We start from the raw sequence: 19,089 nt of genomic DNA, 5'->3' as shown, positions 1-19,089 counted from the left end.
TGCTTCGGGGACTGAAACCGAAAAAAAAAGATTCTCTGCCTGGACTTGGAGGCTAAATCAACACATCTAGAGTAATCTGCAAGATCGAAGAAACCTTTTCTGCACTCAATTCTGCCTTAGACTGCAAATTTCTCTGACGCTAAACAGCTTTTCCTTTTTTGGCGTCTTTGAATGGCAAGTCGCGTTTTCAGTTCTCTAGAGCTATCGTCTGCCCTTTTTGCGTTAACCAAACCGCTACGTATGATTAATGATTGGAGAATAATCACCAGGGCAACAGAATTTTCGTGTCCAGCTCAAACAAATCGAAGTCATCCATTAAGGTTCAAGAAGGAGTGTTGAAATAATGTGGTTTAAAGATATTAAGGTTTCCAAACTGAGCAATGTTTGATTTCCGAAACAACAAAGATCGTTGCACAGAATTAATAATTTCACTGCCAAACTAGAAACATTTTGTCGATTGAACAACTCAGATGAGTGTACAAAAGTTATGAACAGCCATTTTAGCAACAGGGAATACTGATCTATGGTTGCATCTCAAAAACAGTTATAGTTTTCCAGCAAAAAGAACAGTTATCTTTAAAGAGAATAATCACCAGGAAATAAATCAATGAAAAAAATTGAAATGACAAACAAAAAATCTCATCATACACACGAAATTGTAACACGAAATTTTTGAACTTCATACACACGAAATTGTAAAAAAAAAAACAAATTTCATAAGAAAAAACATTGAAGTATAGATGTCAACAAATTCATAACATCGAAGGAAAAATAAGCATCTACTAAATGACCTAAATGACAGAGAAAAAAATTACTAATACGAAAACAATTTTTTAAAGAAAAATTGAGTGAGCAAGTAAGATTTGTTATAAATAGGATAGTCAAACTAGCATAAAAAACTTTTTAAAAGTTATATCAATGTCCAGTAACAAAATTGGACAGTTCTGTTCATAAACTAAGAGACGTCTTTTATGACGAGTAAATACTTCGTTTCTTGAGTAAAAACCATAAAAGTTATATCAATGTCCAGTAACAAAATTGGACAGTTCTGTTCATAAACTAAGAGACGTCTTTTATGACGAGTAAATACTTCGTTTCTTGAGTAAAAACCATAGTAAAGAAATCATTGACGGTTTCTATGATTTCGATTCTCATCGAAACAATTAGCTTATGTGAACCTTCAAGGTTCAATCTGATTTAAAATGCACCTCCAAACAACAGACTTGAGTCCTTACGCTGGCCATTCAAATCGCTTTTTTTACCATTTATTCAAGACAAGTTGATGATTATAAGTCTTAAAGGTCTCTTTGTTCACGGAAGTCAAGTTTATTTCTAATTAGTTCGCAACAAATCATGCCGTTTTAAAATGATTTTACCGCATTTTGTGAGAATTAAAGTGAGACAATTTCATGGTAGGAAAATCCTCGGGGGAAGGACATTTTATTTAGAGCCAAAGAGGAAGGAGTTGAGCCCAGTTTTTTTGTTGTTGTAGTACAATTAAAGTGCTCTGAAATTTTTTTGGGGGGGATACGAGGGCAAATTTCACCGCTGGTCTCGTTAAAGTACCTAGGGCTGTTTTCAGTTAACACGAACGCGCGATGCCATCCGAGCCTGTTAAAACTTCTAGCACTCGACCCAGTGGCCAGATGCCTCGTGGTGTAAAGTCTTCGAGTATCCACACGAAGTCATCTTTTTCGAGTGGCTCCTCGGGTTGCGTCCATTCAGTCCTTCTGATGAAAGTCGGAGCATGCTATTTAAGTAGACGCCTCCAGAAGTTGTCAATTCTATCTTTTGCTAGCTTCCAGGACTTGTTGTTGCACACTTTACTGGTAGATGCTTCGTAGAAGGCTGCTGCTGGAGCGTAGACGAATGGACGATAGGAAGTGGTTGGGTGTCAGTGGGAGGTCATCGTCAAACTCACTACTGCCTCGGTCTCGGCTACGATAGTAGCAAATAGATCTCTTGATAGTCGATCAGAACCGAGATTTAGTAAGAACGCCCGTTTTATCATTGAGACGAGTCGCTCCCACACGCCGCCAAAATGGGGAGCAGCCGGAGGATTTAGGTGCCATTTGACATTGTGGATTTGTAGCGTTTCATTTAGGGTGGTTTCGTTGAAGTTAATTGGTTCTTAGCTTAGCATTTTGTGAGAATTAGTGTGAGACAAATTCATGTCATGAATACTATTCGAATCGGCATTTAAAAAACTGTGATTATGATCGATTCGTTAACAAATTTTTTTGTTATTGTTTTAGGTAGAGCGCTTTTTAATAATTTATTAAAAAGCGCTCTACCTAGAGCTTTTCATAGTCGCGCTGGGCGAATATTAATATTTTTCTCTTGTGAGTGCTCGATTTTTTTAATTGCCCCAATTGCGTCGTTGGTTTCAACCGCACCAGTCGTGCATGCCAATTGCATTAGTTTCTCACTGTATTGTCAGTCGGAAAGTGGCGAGTTTTTGCTGCGTCATTTGCTCTAGTCGCGTCTTTTGGGCGGTTTTTCGAGTCGCGCCGGTCATAGGCTTTTTTCCCAATAATGCTGGTCGCAATCGGTTCAAAGTCGCGCCAGTCTGGAAATAGACAATTTTGGTTACGCCGGTAATGAAGTTTCACTTAGTTGCGGCATTTTCTGATGTCGCCCATGTAAGAACCAATTTTTAGTCGCAGACCTCGACCCGGGAGGTTAACATATTTTTAGCGCCAGTTAATCTCAAATTTAATTCAATTTGAAAAACTACAGTAATTTTTTAGCTACTTTTTGTTCTTCTCGGTACACTTATTTGCCTTCTCGCTTGGAAAATGAATCCGAAAGCTGTTTTTTGTTTCAAAAAAACTTAACAAGACAAAAACTCTCATTAACAGTTACAAACAATTCGTAATTATTGAATGATTATTACAGCCAAGTTTCATAACTACAACAGTTTTTTAAACTTTCAGACAACAATAATGAAAACAAAGTTAGAGATTTTGATTGTTTTAAATTATGTGCTCCCTTTTTTGATAGAAAAGCAAGAAATAGTAACGAAACAAATGAATGTTGAAGAAACCAAAGCAAAATTGAGAAACAACAAGACAGTTTGTGGAACACTCAGAAGTATCAGTTGTTGTTTTACAGCCTCGAGAGAGCCTTCTTTGTTCACAAGACTGGCATCCGGTGTCGGTTCTGATTGATTTCCCAGGACGTTAGGCTCATCCTTCTCATGATAATCTTCTAAGCTTCGCTCTTCTGACTGCGGGATTGGTATTGGTTTGCTGATGTTTTGACCGTTTACTAAAAATACGAAATATATAGCCACCATAAGTTTCAATTAACTCAAGGAAGTAAAAGGACAGATATAGTTTTTAGATATAGGAATTTTTAAAAAAGGACAACTTTGGTTGAACAAAAAACTTGAGACACTGGATCAAGAGAACATCCTTCTACTCCGATATTTTTATTGCTTTTGTATTAGAGAGCCCAGTTTGACTGCTCTTTGTTAATTAACTTGAAAAGAGTTGATAAAGATATTCAAAATCAAACAGCCAAAAAAAGTTGAACCTGAACAAATTGTCCCATATTTTCAAAAAATTGAGAAACCACATGGCCAAAAAAACTCATTCTGCTCACTGACATCTCATCAAGCCAAAACAACTTTATCTGTCAACGAAGTTTCATAGTAAGTTGTATGATCAAAGATGATTCCGTAAAATTATAATGTATATTCATTAAACAGGGTAAAAGTCTCAATGAGCTCAAGTGAACAGAAACGTAGTGATTTCTTTCTGAACACTTTTCAAGTTTTGAGACAAAAATCTGAAAAATTACCTTCAATTTTTTTGATAAACTCTTGATAAAAATAAACCTAAAAAACTGGATGAAGCTATAAATCATGTTTTTTTGTGATTGTTTTTTAGAATTTTCGATTTCAGAGAAAAGTTGATGACATTAAAGCCCTTCAGTTTCACAAACATTTTATTGAATTGACAATTTTTAATGAACCGAGAAAGCAATCCAATGTTTGAGAAAACTGAATCAATGTATATTTTTTTTCCGCTGGAAACACTGAACATAAGCAACAGACAATTTGAAAAGAGTAAATCTAGCAATAAATATAGCCAAAAATCTGGCAATAAATGACTTGTTTTTTGAACAAACATCAACTTTCGAATTTCAAACAAAAATTATATGGCCCTTAGTCTCTTTTAAATTCAGGAAGATTCTATGATTGGCATCGTTTTGATTAAAACTAACGCAATTAGAGAAAACTTGAGTAATATTAAAAATTCTCATTCCGTCGGGAAATCTAAAAATTAAAATTCAATTTCGAAACTAAAAATCAACCGCATTTTTTTACCATTTAAGATTTCGTAAATGGAAAGTGCATTTTGCCTACCTTCTAGCAAATGAAATTGAATTGAACTCTGCATCTATATGAGAAATGTTATATGCAGTTGAAATTAAAACTGCATGTATAACTATGCGCATTTATATGAGGAATAGAAAGTACAAGATAGACTGCCATGATTATTACGCTCACTTCGTTTCTTGACACTTATCAGTCTGAGCATTGCAATTAAGATACAATGCTGATTTGATTTATTCAAAAACGAAAACAAGTAAAATTTAAAATTTAAAATGCCTTTTTCTCAATTTGAGCTGATTTTAGGTGCAAAGAATGAAGACTTACCAGACTTAATACAAAAGATCGGGACTAAACTTTACCCCAAAACAGATATATTTTGAACTTTTTAGTGAATCAAAAATTACGCAGACACTACCGAGTCAAATAATGACAAAATTGTTTCAACGTGAGCCTCTTACACATCACAACATTTTAAAAAGATATTTGTGAAAATTTTTTAAAAATTCTTTTTAAGCAAAAAATTTGGGTTTTATTTAGTGAAAACAACATTTTTTGGCTAACAAAAAAAATTTGAATTTTTGGAGAATGGGTATTTCTAGAACTTTTTTGAGCTGTGTGAGAGGCTTCACTTGGTATAATTTTCTTATCAATAATTTTGGTCTTTTAGGCGTATTTCTTGATTAACTAAGAAAAGCCAAGCTGACAAATTTTTTTGAGCTACAAATGTGGTTCTGAATTTGACAACATGAATTGCACTATGATAACTCTGCGGAAAATCTATTTATCTTACTGTTCACTTTTTGTTTAATCGTGACCCAAATTGAGAAAGACGCGTTTAAAATTTCCAATGTTGTTCGTTTCATCTGGATAATTATAACAGCACTGCGCTTTTTTTTCACAAAAACTTCCCTTCAATATTATACCTGTATGTCCTTAAACTTGAATCTTTTTGGGTTATTGATTGCAATCCATGGACATTCTGAAGTTGCTTCACAATGGAAAGACTGATGATGGTCATTTTTGTTAAAAATAGGTAATGCATCAAACCAGCAACACAGATTAGTTCAACTACCAATTATTGAGGACGAGAATAGTGGAATCCCTCACATGCGAGGCGAAGGTCCGAATTGACGAAAACAAAAATCAGCCAATCAGATTTCAGTAATTCAAATTTGGAAAGAAAGCGAGAAAATCTCAAAGAAAGTAAATATTTCCAGGGACTTAATATTAATATTGATCAAAAATAAAAACGCCCAAAACATGCAAAACTTTCAAATTGTTACTCACCCCGTCTGATTTGAGCAAATTCTGTATTTCAAGGGTTTTGTTATAAAAGAAGCAAAAGATTGCTTCGTTAATTCCTTTTAGTTGAACAGCAGTTGGTTCATTTTAACATTTGACCTCCAACTGTTTTTGTTTTCGGTCCTTCGCCCATGAGTTTTTCTCCCATTGGGTACTTTGCCCATGAGAATTGCCTCAGAAGAGAAAATCAAAATTTTTTTAAAAGTTTTTATCAGTAACGCACATTAGCAAACTATTCAAAAAGTCAAAAACTGCCAAAGTAGCGCAAATAACGACTGAAGAAATAAATTTAAATTTAGCTTATTAACAGAATTGAGAATTCAGTGTGATTCGTAATTTTCGGGTATATTAGTGTCATTTAGTAGCCGAATGAAACTGAGAAAACTTTGTTGAACGTTTTTTGGGATAGTTCGTTCCCACTTCACATAGTAGTTGGAGCAACAAATAAAAGCTTACGTGAGCCTTATTTCATGACCACGTAAATGCCCGAGGCTTTACAAACTCATGTCTGCATGGCAAAAGCGTTCATGACTCAGATATTTTAAAATATTTTGCTCTTCTAAAAGGAGCAAAATATAAAACTTCTCTGTGAAAGACTTATTCAACATTTATTTATATGCAAATCTTGACCCTAGTCTGGGGCGGATTTAGGGGGGGGGGGGGGGGGGCGGACGCTTCCCCTCAGGGATTCGGCCCCCTGGCGACCCAAAGGAACCCCCTTTATACTATTTTCCCATATTCATTTTTGGTGAAGGACCCTAAATATTTTCTAAGGGCGCCTTTATACTCATTTTGAGGGGGGAGCGCGCGCCGAAAAAACTTATTTTTTGGTCAAATTTCCAAAAAAAAGTGCCTAAAAACGCCTTTTTTGGCCTGTTTTTTCAAAACTTTGCCTGCTGCGTAGAAAATTTGGCCAAAACAGGAGCAAAACAGTGCTTTGGGAGAGCTCGAAAAATCAATTTGGTCGACCTAAAAAGTCGACAAAATTTCGAATTTTTTTTGAAAATACGCACCCCCCCCCCCTCGAGAAAATCCTAGATCCGACCCTGAACCTAGTTATCATTTTCTCCCAGTTGGGCTAAAATTGTATAGTTGAAAAAACCCCATGAACTTAAATGAATTTTCTCATTTTCAGGAAGGCTGTTGAAACGGGTCTAGGGAAACTCCGATATGTCAAACATCCGAACTTATATAAAAAGTTATGTAATAATATGACGTTAGAACTTCACAAACAGGACCGTTTAATTATTCAATTCCAATTAAGCCGACTTTCGGTTTAGGGCCGTCGGTGATCTCTATGCGCGCATCGCCTTTTCGTGGCGACAACCGGCTCTAACGTTCCTATAGAGTCCTACTCTCTGTTAGCGAACTAGCAACACGTTGGCACGACCGCGGCGATCCGCCTTCATTCCACCACTAAAACAATTTTTAAGCGAACAGAAGAAATCGGACCTTTGCCATACTCTTTGATAAGTTCGAATGTTTGCCCTAGAAAAGCAGTTTTTGGATGTTTGTAACACTTTTTGGTTTTCGGATATTTGACATATCGGATGTTTACAAGGTACCCCTGTTGAAACGTACTGAAATGCAACACTTACTGTCTCTATATGGGATTTTCTCGTATACCGCACACAGATATTGTGCTTGTTCCGATGTACAAACACCTCGCACATAACTTTTTCCGTCCGTTCTATCTTTTGAATTAACCGTCTTCAAACATCCAAAGTGCTGATTCTTTGATTCTCTCCCTGCAGGCTCGTTTTTACCCCAAAAAGAGCTAAAAACTACATTTAAAACCACAGAGGTGTATGTAATTTCCGACGTCCATCTTCGGAAGCCAAGATGGATCTCTTTTATCGGGCCAAACATTGCTTCTGCTGCCAATTCGTATAGAAGATCAAGTTCTCGTCTGTTGAACCCGACCGCAAGGTCAAACCCTACTCCGAAATACTTGCACTGTTGTCTGGCCCTTTCGAACGTGAATTTCGAGAAAACCATGTAATACTCGGCCAGCAAAGTCTCGGTTATTTTTTCCTGCCTCATTACCATTCGCACTTCTAGAAATATTTACAGAAACAAACTAGTTAGCTTGAATAAGGCGTGCAGCACAAAAACATTCAAACACGAACTACTGGGTACTTTTAAAACGAAATACCGGTGCTCGATTTTTGTTGCTACTTTTGAAACAGAGACGAAACGAGACGAGACAATGTCGGGTTGCAGCTGAATTTCCGCAATTAAGAAGCAGATTTATCTCAAGCGCACGGGCAAAACATACTTTATTCTGTTCCAGCCTCCCGATTTTGGTGGAAGCGCCAAAAGCTTACGTTTTTTGATCGAAGTGGTAAAAATCTTAGAAAGAGAAAGTCGAAACACAAGTCGAACACCTGGACACGGCTAAAATCTCTTTCTATTCATTTCCTTTTGGCATTTTCCCCGACATTTTTTCAATCATCCCGTTCACTTATACTCATCCTTTAACTGTGAAAAACCATCCAATACATGCTAGCTTTTCCAAAAGCTTTTTATTTGCTTATAGTTTTATCGCGTTTTTTATAACACAGTAATTTTGACTGAATAAACCATATGACGATACAACTTACTTTTGAGATCTAGATTCGCATTGGCATCGACGTACGTATAGTTTGCACAAATGAACCGTTTTTCACCCTGTTTGCAGTCGTTTCTGCCCTTCAGTTTGACTGTCATGCAACCATACTTTTCATCATTCCTCAACGAAGGCTGACCCCGTTCCCAGTTCTCGTAGTGGTATTTTTCATATTCTAGAATATTGTTCTTAGTGCTAGTAATCGTCATGTCATAAGCAGACGCTAGAAATGAGTAAGCGGTTTTTCTAATTCGCTGGAACCCTATGTGAATCGGGTTTTCGCTCTGCTTTATATGGTCAAGGCTAAAGTACATATCAATTTCCTCATTTGTAAAAGCCATAGCCAAGGTTGGTGGGTTTTTGGGAGATATCAGCTTTTTAGCCTCGGGAATCGACATAAGTTTGGTTCTGCAGTAGTCTGCAGCAGCTGTCCAGTTGTGATTGGACCTTAAGTTTGGAATGAAGTAGGTAGCCTTTACAGAGTCGTCCAGCTTACTGTACCACTCAAACGCTTCACTAAACCCTGCAAAACAACACTCACAAATACTGAGAAAATTAAAAAAAAAAACTCTTTAAGACCTTTCCGATACGAAAAACCAAGCGACCAAAGCAACCGACAGAAAAAGTTTAAGGGTTCCTATATAGGTGTGTGTGTGTATGTGTGTGTATAAATACAAAATAAAATCATAGCGCAGCCAATGAGCGCAAGAAAACCGAAAGAAAAATGTCATGTTTTTTGGTTAGAAAATTCAATTTTCGAACTTCAAACTAAAAAATATGTGGCCTTTAAAATCTTTGAATTTCAAGAACAGTTAATAAATTTTTGATTAAATTAGTTCAATTTCAGACCAATAGGTAGATTTTTTCCGCTGGATAATCTGAAAACTAAAATCCACTTTCGAAATTAGATGTCGATCACATTTTGTTGCGCCATATCCACATTCGTGACTGGAGAGCGCATTTTAATTAATTTTAGCTGATGAAATTGTTTTGAATTCAAAAATTGCAGGTATCTTAAAATGAATTCATAATTCCCTAATTATGTATGAACGCACCTCTGTAGTTATTAGAGGATTTTGAGACATTTTCCTAAAAAAAAAAAAACATAACAAGCAGAGACTTCGAAAATAGTCAACGAATGCAAATAAAAAATTCTGATTTTTCAATTTTCGAGATTCAAAATACAAAAAATATATATGTCTATAAAGTTCTCTGAACTTCTAGAACAATTTTTCCTTGGCTCTTGATAGAGAAAACTGGATTTAAAAAATTGTATTCTGCTCGTTTTTTGTGACCTTTACTCTTTTGCTGTTTGATAGTGGAGTTTGCATTGCTTTTAACAAAGAAACTGCACCGAACTTACAAGAAATCAAAAATCAAACCGTTAAAATGTAAATTAGAGCTTGAAAGTTTTCAAGATTTTTCCTGAAAAAAAAAACGAAAAAGTCATCATAACCTAGATGAAAGTCTGAACTATGTTCATCAATTCGTAAAAAGTATTGAAAAAATTGCAATTTTTGAACTAAAAACTAAAAAATAGATAGCCTGAAAGCTCTTGCTCTTTCAATTTCTAGAACAATTTATGATACTCTTTTTTGATGAAAGTATCTAGTTCAACACGACCTAAAGAAAAGATCACGACATAATTAAGAGTCTGAACTACGCTCATCGACTCTCCAAAAATCACTAATACCTATATACGAGTCTTTACTACGTTCATTGACTCTAAAAATTGACAACCAGACTTTTTCTTGATTTTTTAAGCGGTAAGAATTGGTTGCAATAAGTCAAAAACTGCAAAAATTGGAGGTCATGATAGCCAAATTGAGATAAAAATTGGCAAATAATCGATAAATTCAGACCATTTTTTTCTCAAAACTGAGAGAAACGATTGACCTTCTGCAAATCAAAATTGGTAGCTTTCTTTGGTAGGTAGTCAAAATTGAGGAACAAAAACATACTACGCACTTGAAGTGGTGGGAACGACAGCGAATGCCTGATTAAACTAACAGTGTCTGTTTGCTAGTGGCACACTTCTCAAGAGAGGCCTGGAAGTGAGAGGGGGACGCTCGATTGAAGTCCAGCTGACATGAAATGGTGGATGAGTTTTGATCACTTTCCTATTTTTTCCCATCTGTCTAGCTGGAAAGAAAAAGAGATAATCAGGCAAACTAGAACACACTTACAAAAAAGCAGCATTTAGAAGTCTCCATTACACTATAATTTGGTGTTTTTATTAGCAAAGTGTTAATGGTGTTTACACATTTCGCCCCTCAAAAAAGTACAAATCGCTCCTCACTCGTTTCCAACAAGCCCATGCTTTGCCCCTTAGGTTAGAGGCAATCAAAATGAAACTTTTTGCGATCCAGTCCAGAAACACAAACTGTTTATGAAAACTATCGCAAATCAATGCACTACCGGAGAGTTTTCATTTGAGTTCAGTATGAAAAAGGACACATCGTAGTCAGTGTAAGAACGACTAACATAAAATGATTGGAATTTCACTAGAACTATTCGAACTTCCAGGAAGGAAATTAAAAAAAAAAACTGAAAACTATCAATATCCTGAGCTCAGACTTATTTTGCGTTATCTGCGATCCAGTTTGAGAGTTGCCCCTTTTTTTCCAATTTGGGATAAGCAAAGTGCAATAAGCTTAATGTTGCTAACAGATTGCGTTCATTATATTGAAGAGACCGAATTCGGGAAAACTAATTTCAGCCAATCAGATTTGGGCCTTCAAAAATTTTAAAAATTGCAAAAAGTTCCGGTTAAGCAAAAATAATCTAGAGAATTTAAAAATAAAGTTGACCAATTGCAAGACCAGCTGACAAATGAACTTTCAAATATTGTCCAAAGACGCATTGGAAAAAACTTTTTGCTCTATATATACCAGTTTTAAAAAAAATTAAAACCAAAAAATAGATGAATATACATATATATACATATATGATATACAAATAAAATAAAGATATTCCATATATATACGTATTAGAATTTCCAGTTGGGATTTAGAAAAAAAACTGAAAACTATTAACATCCTGAGCTCAAACATATTTTGCGTGTAATCATCTCTTCTCTCTCTCCTCTCTCTCTCTCTCCTCTCTCTCTCTCTCTCTCTCTCTCTCTTCCCCTCACGTCCCCCCTCTCCCTCTCTCCCTCTCTGTCACCTCCCACTTGCCCTCTCTCTCTCTCTCTAACCATCTCCTTCTATCTCTCTCTTTCTCTCCTCTTTTTTTCTTTTTCTCTATCTCCGCTCCCCTCCTCTCCTCTCCTCTCCTCCCCGCTTTCTCCCTCTCTCTCTCAATCTATCTTCTTCTCTCTCTCTCTCCTCTCTCTTTCTCCTTTTCTCTATCTTCGCTCTTCTCCTCTCCTCTACTCCCCGTTTTCTCCCTCTCCCTCTCCCTCTCTCTCTCTCTCAATCTATATCCTTCTCTCTCTCCCTCTTTCTCCTCTTTCTCCTCTCTCTCTCTCTCTCTCTCTCCTCTCTTCCTCTCTTCCTCTCTTCCTCTCTTCCTCTTCCTCTTCCTCTTCCTCTTCATTTGCCTCTTCATCTGCCTCTTCATCTGCCTCTTCATCTGCCTCTTCCATTCTTCTATTCTCGACTTTAGAGAGAAACTCAGACTACACCTGGCCAAAGTGAAAAAATCGCTATTATGCACTAAGCGTCGAAAAATTGGGGCGAAATGTGTGAAGTTAAGGGGTGAAATGTGTGAAAACATTAGAAGAAAATGTCTCTGCCGCAGAATGTGCCACATTCAGTTTTTACTGCAGGATCAGCGTGTCAAATGTGATTTTTTTCTCACTGATTACAAGCATTTTTTACTCACGGAAATTATTATCAGGTATCCAGTCATAAACTGCACATGTGAATTTCTTTGCCGACATAGATTCACATCGAGTTAATTGTTTAACATTGGCTGCGCCAAACTGCTTTTTCCCTTCCAGATAACCGTGGTCCCAAAATTTTCCAATTCGGAAGCTCCAATGAAGCATGTAAAATTCATTTGCAAAGGATTGGTAATAATCTTTGTTGTTTCGTTCTGCAAAGCCCAGGTGGATGTAATGTAGCTCCCATTCTCTTAATGAGGCGATTTCGGCGATGAAGTCCAACTCGCCCTGGTCGAAGCCGACAGCTAGGGTAGAGTATCTGCCGCGGCTACATGCAATATAAGCCTTGGTATATGTAAACTCCTGTTTCATCACCCAGTATTCCCCCAGTAGAGTGTCGTTCACATGTCGAAAGTAATGTACCCTATATATGACTACACAAAAAAGTTTGGTTTGTTATTTGCTTTTGAAAAAGAAACCTTCAAGATAAACAAATTGCTCTACGAATGCATTCTTGTTCATTTTGCTGACAACTGTTTAACGGCACGTTCCGTATAAAAGTCTTAAAGGATCATTTTTTTCACGGTTTCTATCAGCCGCTTTAACAATTAATCATGTGGTAGTAGTGATGTAAGTGACCTGAAATCAATTTTGACAACTAGAGCATCTGTTCTGAAGTCAAGGACCTTCTCATGGGTCAACTTTTGAAGCACATGAAGCATATGCAATAAGCAACCACAGCATCAAGTTATAGGAATCCATAACTCTAATGTGTTTGCCCGTATGAATGAGCTGTTTACGTTGCGTATTTTTAAAGATTCAAATGGCTGTTATCAATAATCAACTTACAATCATAAAATTTGTCGGGGTCCCTTTGTTGCACTTGATGGTACGTTGCACATACAAACTGCCTCCTCTGATCTTTACAGGTAATTCTCAAACCAGTTCGGACATTGAGACACACGTATTTCTTCTTGGGGTCCATATTGGGCTCATTATCATCCCACCCCTCAAATGAAGTGCGATATGGCACCTTTATAAGTGGATACTCACTCAGTACCATATCTACATAAAGAAACTCAGGACGGTGCATTCCGAGATGAAACTCAACCTGATCTTTTGCAAATTCACTCTTTGTAAGGTGCACCATCTCATCAGTGGTGAACGCTACTGCCAAACCAGCAGGTGTCTGATCGAAGTCGTGATTGGTGTCTGTTATATGAAGATAATACTTGCAAAATTCTCTCGCCTCCAGCCAATTTAGTTTATCCGGATATCGTGGCGAATAATAAGTCGCCTTTGTGAGGTTTCTACTGTCAACCCATACTTCACGGCTGCTAAAATCTAAAATTCAGAAACGCTAGAAAATACATTATAAACGAACTTGTGAAAAAGAAAAACAAATTGCATTTTGTTGGTTTTAGAATTGCATGTCATTGACCAAGTCGAGATCATCATTGTGTTTGCAGATAACAGCGACTAGATTTCGAGAGTTCCGCACTATCTCGAGTAAAAACAAGTATGTCCAGAGCTTTTCATGTTTACAGTTATTTTTGCGACCGCAGATGAAGACCGCACCGCAACTTTACCGTACGACTTTGTTGGTAGCGATGAATTTATAGATCATAACGACGCAGATACAATTTATCCAATTGTTGCAATTTATTTCCAAAATAATGCAATTTGGTGACCACTTAGCAATGTTCATTTCTAAGCAATTTTTGCGACTAAAAAACGTGACGCGACTTATAGTTATAAACATAGCCAATCGAAGATTGGACAAAAGAAATGAACGCAAGTAAACATAAAAAAACACTGACTTTCTTGAAAAAATCTCAACTTTCGAATTCAAAGAAAAAATAGATGCCCTTCAACCTCTTCGAAATTCTAGAACAATTTATGATTGGCAGTTTTTTGATAACACGAACCCAACGAGAGAAAACTGGATCAGTAGGTCAAGTTTTTATTCGGGTGGAAATCTAAATATTAAATTCCACTTTCGGAACTAGAAATCGTTCAATTTTTTTTGCACCATTTCGACGTTTGTATTTGGAGAGTGTTATTTACGTCACTTTCAGCAGATGAATTTCAATTGAACTCACAAAGTGCATTTATACCTAAGTGCAGGGGCTGATATAGAGGGGGGCGTATGGGGTGGACGCAGCTCCCCTTTCAGGGATTCGACCCCCTGCCGACCCAAAGGGTCCCCCCTTTGTGCTATTTTGAGATATCCATTTTTGGTAACGGACCCCAAAGTTTTTTTACAGGCGGGGAGCGCGCGCCAAAAAAAAACGCAATTTTTTGATCAAAATTTTCCAAAAAAAGCCAAAAAGTGCAGAATTTTGCCTACGGTGCAAAAAAATTCGGTCAAAACAGGGTCTTTCGGGGTCTTTGTAGATCTTTTGAAAAGCTCGAAAAATCAATTTGGTCGACCTAAAAACATACTACAAAATTTTCAAAATGTTTTTGAAAATCCGCCCCTTCGAGAAAATCCTAGATCCGCCCGTGCCTAAGTGATTTCATAAATGCATCAATATGTATGAATGCACATCTGTAGTTATTAGAGGCTTTTAAGACTTTCCTGAAAAAAAAAACAAAAAAAAATCAGCAAGACCTATATAAGAATCTTCACTACGTTATTACTATTAACCATAGCCAACAAACAATCACGCAGGCAACAAATTGGAAAATAGGAAAAATCTTACTATTTGTTCAGGCTCAAATTTACTTTTTGGCGGTTGACTTCTGATTTCTTTTTAATTTCAGCTCATTTTCTTTGAAAAACGTGATCAACTTCTAGCTTTGAAAGTGGAATTTAATTATCGAATTTCCCAACAAAATAAAAACGACCCAATTTGAGAAAACTAGATCAATAGGTAAAATTTTTATTTTGTTGGGAAATTCCATAATTAAATTCCACATTCGAAACTAGAAATCGATCACGTTTTTCGTGACCTCGGAACTTTTGCTTTTCGAAAATGGAGTTTTCCTTCCTTTTAACAAAGGAAATGAGTTGAAATTAAAAAGAAATCAGAAGTCAAACCGTGAAAAACTAAATTTGAGCCTGAACAATTTTTAAGACTTTGCCCGAAAAAAAACTTGTTGCCACCTATATAAGAGTCTAAACTACGTTCTTTAAATTTCAACAGCTTTACGAGTGACGTTTTTTGATAGTTTTAACACAATCTGAGAAAGTTGGATCGATAAATAATTTTTGTATTCCACCGGAAAATCTGAAAATTGACAACCACATTCAAAACTAGAATTTGATCACAATTTTTGTGATTTCTACAATTTTGCAGATTGATAGTCGAATTTGCTTTCTTTTAACAAAAGAAAAGAACTGTTTTTTTAAACAGAAATTGAAAATTAAACCGCGGGAATTTAAATTTGAGCTGAATATATAAGAGTATTGAAAACGTTAATGACTCTTAAATATAGCCATCCACAACTTGGAAAAACTGGAAACTATCGCTGTGGTTGTCGATAGGTATTTTTTTGTTCCGCAGGTAATTCAGAAATTTCATTCTGGTGACCTTTTGAATTTTCCTCTTTGATAATGGAGTTTGCATTTATTTAAAAAAAACTAGTCCACAGGCAGTACGTCAGAAAATGTTAATTGCTTCAGAAAGATCTAAAAAAGGAGTTTTAAGGAAAAAAATTTATCAGCTCAAGCTCATCGTGAACCTTTTATAATTGACACGTTTTTTTTTCGAATATTGCACTTTCGTTATTGGAGAGCTTAATTTGCCTTCCTTTTAGCAAATGAAACTGATTTAAAGGTAAAATGAAATTAAAGGTTCAAAAGCAAAAATTTGGCTCATCGTGAACAAATTGAATTACAATTTCTTGAGAAAAAAAAACGAAACAAAAACACTTCGACCAAATTAATGTGTTCTATTGTGTTCATTGACGAGTAAAAATGTAGCCAATTAACAGTTGGAAATGTTTCAATGAACGCAAGAAACAACAAAAATACTGTCGTGTTCTTTTTTCAAAAAAAGAAGTAGTGGATTTTTTTATAGACTCATAAGAAACTTTATTAAGCAAATTTATATAATAGTTCTTTCACAAAACCACCACTTGAGAAAGCACAATGAACTTTAAACATTTTTGATATCAACCAATCAGTTCCGAGCCTTAACTATGCCATTAAACTATTATATAATCTCTTTGAGCGTCTCAGAGCTAGAATAATTGTTTTTGATTTATCTTACACTAGAAGAAAAATAGGAGTCGACTTACGCAAAAAAAAACGACCCTGATGATTTTTCGTTGAAAATAACAATTTTTGATTTTTCTGACAGCGTGAGATTTGGTGCTACTTGAATCTCTGGACACTAGTCATCAACATCAAGACCCCTTTGAAAGCTTGAATTGACTCACGTTTATCAGACAACTCTAATGTCGTTCTTCGAGGTCTTTGTAAAGTTTTCCTCGGAGGAGGAGTTGTAGAGGAAGTAGTAGAGCTAGTCGTACTAGATGTCGTGCTTGACGTGGTACTCGAAGTCGTTGGCGACGATGTGCTTGAAGTCGTGCTAGACGTGGTACTCGAAGTCGTTTGCGACGAAGTGCTTGAAGTCGTGCTAGACGTGGTACTCGAAGTCGTTGGCGACGAAGTGCTCGAAGTCATGCTGGTATCAGAATATGATTTTAACGTTGTCTCTGATGGCCTACCTAGAGCCGAGGTGGCAGGCAAAACTTTCGATTCCTTCGCTCTCATAGAAAGACTCTGGGATTCAAAGGGTATTCTTGCGCCTATTGATTTCGAATCAGGATAACATATTTGAACGTTTTCTTCTAGTTCTTCTCTACCAAACTCGCTATCCAAAATTAGTTTCGCAGCGTTTTCTTTTCCTATTTTTGAGCAGCAGAAAATAGGCCAGTTTCTTTCTCTGCGACCTGTTAATGTAAATTTAAACAGAGTTTTGCAATATATAAAATTAAATTTGTCTGAGACTCCGGAAACAATATCTGATGTTCTTCTAATTAAAACCATAAATTTCATATTTTTAAATTTAAAAACAACCGGCTTAACGTCCATGAAATCTATGGAAAAAATGCTTATCATACAAAATTCAAACAAAATTTAAAAAGTGTTTTAAAAGTTTAAAGGAAAAGTTTTTGGCTTATTTGCCTCTTTTGAAGTTTTTTGGACGTTAAAAAATGATTCAAAATTTTCGATAAAAAAAAGCTTATCATACAATTTGCATGTATGAAAATTATAATATAATCATTTTGTCATAGAAAAAATAAAATTTTCAAATCATCAAAAAACGTGTCTGTGTAACTTTAAATATATTTAAATAATTATATCTACGATAGAGGGCATTTTGACAATCAAAAACTTTATTTTATTTTTGGTTGGAAAAATGCTTATCTAATAGTTTTCATATATGAAAACTGTATGATAGCATTTTTTCCTATAAAGAAAATTACAAATTTGTGGTAAACAATTTATTATCCCTTTTTTGGTTGCAAACTTACTTTTGTGCTCAAATACAATTTTACGAAAAAACAATTTGCATTCAAAATTTGACTTTTTGTGTTTATAGCGTAGTCCTGGATGAGTTTTTCACCCAAAAAATCCAAAATTCAAAAAAAGTGCTTTTTCTAAAAACAAGATGATTATTTTTTGTTTCATTTGCTAAGATGAAATTAAATTTGTAAAAAACAGGCCCTTTTTCCATCAAAACTTTCAAACTAGAAATTATCTAGCCATATACAAAAAAAAATATTGTAAAAATGTAAAAAAATAAAATTAACTTTCATGTTTAAAACCACCAAATGCACTTTATCTGAGTGATAACTGCAAGTTACACTCTGGGTTTTCATATGACAAAAAACCCTTGGTTTGTGTTTCGGATGAAATTCAAAATTTCGAAAAAATTTTTTTTGTATTTTCATTAATGGAAACAATGCTTGTCATACAATTTCATATCATGAAAAAATGCCTATCATGCAAATTCATAATTTTGGAAAAATGCTTATCATGCTATTTTCATACAATTGTGGCAATTGTGGGGATAAAAGACTGACCAAAAAGCTCAATTTATAATTCCAGAGTATGGAAAAAATGCTTGTTATAAAATTTTATAATATAGAAAAAATGCTTATTCTGCTATTTTCATCACTAACTTTCGCTCAATTAAATTATATGGAAGAGTATGATAAACACTTTTTCGTATATGAAAATTGTATAATAAGCATTTTCTGTCAACCCGTGCAGTTTATTTTGACAGCCTGGCTTTAAAATGGCTTTTTAGACAGATTTTTTAAAATGTAATGCTATTAAATTTTGCTGCGCTACAAAAAGCTATAATTGTTTCAATACTTTCTAAAATGTAGACCGAAAATGCTGTCTAATTTTTTATAATATAGCAAATGCACATGCTGGTCAAAAATTCACAAAACAAATGGTCTTATTTAACTTTTGATCAAATTTTTATTGTTCCGATTTCTGAAGAAAGTGGGAAATCTATAAATTGGGGGATCTACTTAACAATCTCCCCCCTTTTCAAGAAAAGGCGGAGATTGTTAAGTAGATTACTTGCAGCGAAATTTCGACCAATCAGAATGCAGCAAAATTCGAATTTACATACAGTGCTCTAGAGCGAATTTTACTGTTTATATTTACATTTACAAGGATTATTTAGTAGATACAATAAGGGGGGAGATTGTTAAGTAGATCCCAATTGGATTTTTTCATGCAGACCAATTTTTAGGAGAACGCTGTAGAGTGGCGTTTGAATTTAAAATCTACTTGTTGCAAAGTGGATGTGCCACGCACTATCCTAAAATCGCTTTCATCTTAGGTAACTACTCGTTTAATGTTTTTAAGGCTTAATCTGTGATGCTTAAAGCGAAATACAAGTTGTTATTTCACACAAAAACTTGTTCCAAATTGAAATCGGGGGAGCTAATTGATATAACTATTTCTGATACGACTCAGCAACAGGAACATTCAATCCCGTTTATTTCTTCTGTTCAGGGACCAAATTAACATTT

General features: G+C 35.5%; 1 protein-coding gene across 1 annotated transcript; it reads right to left on the bottom strand.

Annotated features, from left to right (window-relative positions):
• Positions 1 to 2,980: 2,980 nt before the first annotated feature.
• Positions 2,981 to 13,144, bottom strand: LOC134852019 (uncharacterized). Its single transcript, XM_063868297.1, has 6 exons — positions 12,931 to 13,144; positions 12,081 to 12,515; positions 10,263 to 10,394; positions 8,248 to 8,775; positions 7,243 to 7,701; positions 2,981 to 3,270 (listed from the first exon to the last, which is right to left on the bottom strand). Exons 1-6 carry the CDS (start codon positions 13,142 to 13,144, stop codon positions 2,981 to 2,983), a joined length of 2,058 nt encoding a protein of 685 aa, XP_063724367.1.
• Positions 13,145 to 19,089: the final 5,945 nt, after the last annotated feature.

Source organism: Symsagittifera roscoffensis, chromosome 7, assembly GCF_963678635.1.
Source record: "Symsagittifera roscoffensis chromosome 7, txSymRosc1.1, whole genome shotgun sequence".
Classification (NCBI taxonomy): Eukaryota; Metazoa; Xenacoelomorpha; order Acoela; family Convolutidae; genus Symsagittifera; species Symsagittifera roscoffensis.
This window is presented reverse-complemented; position numbering and strand designations above follow the sequence as displayed.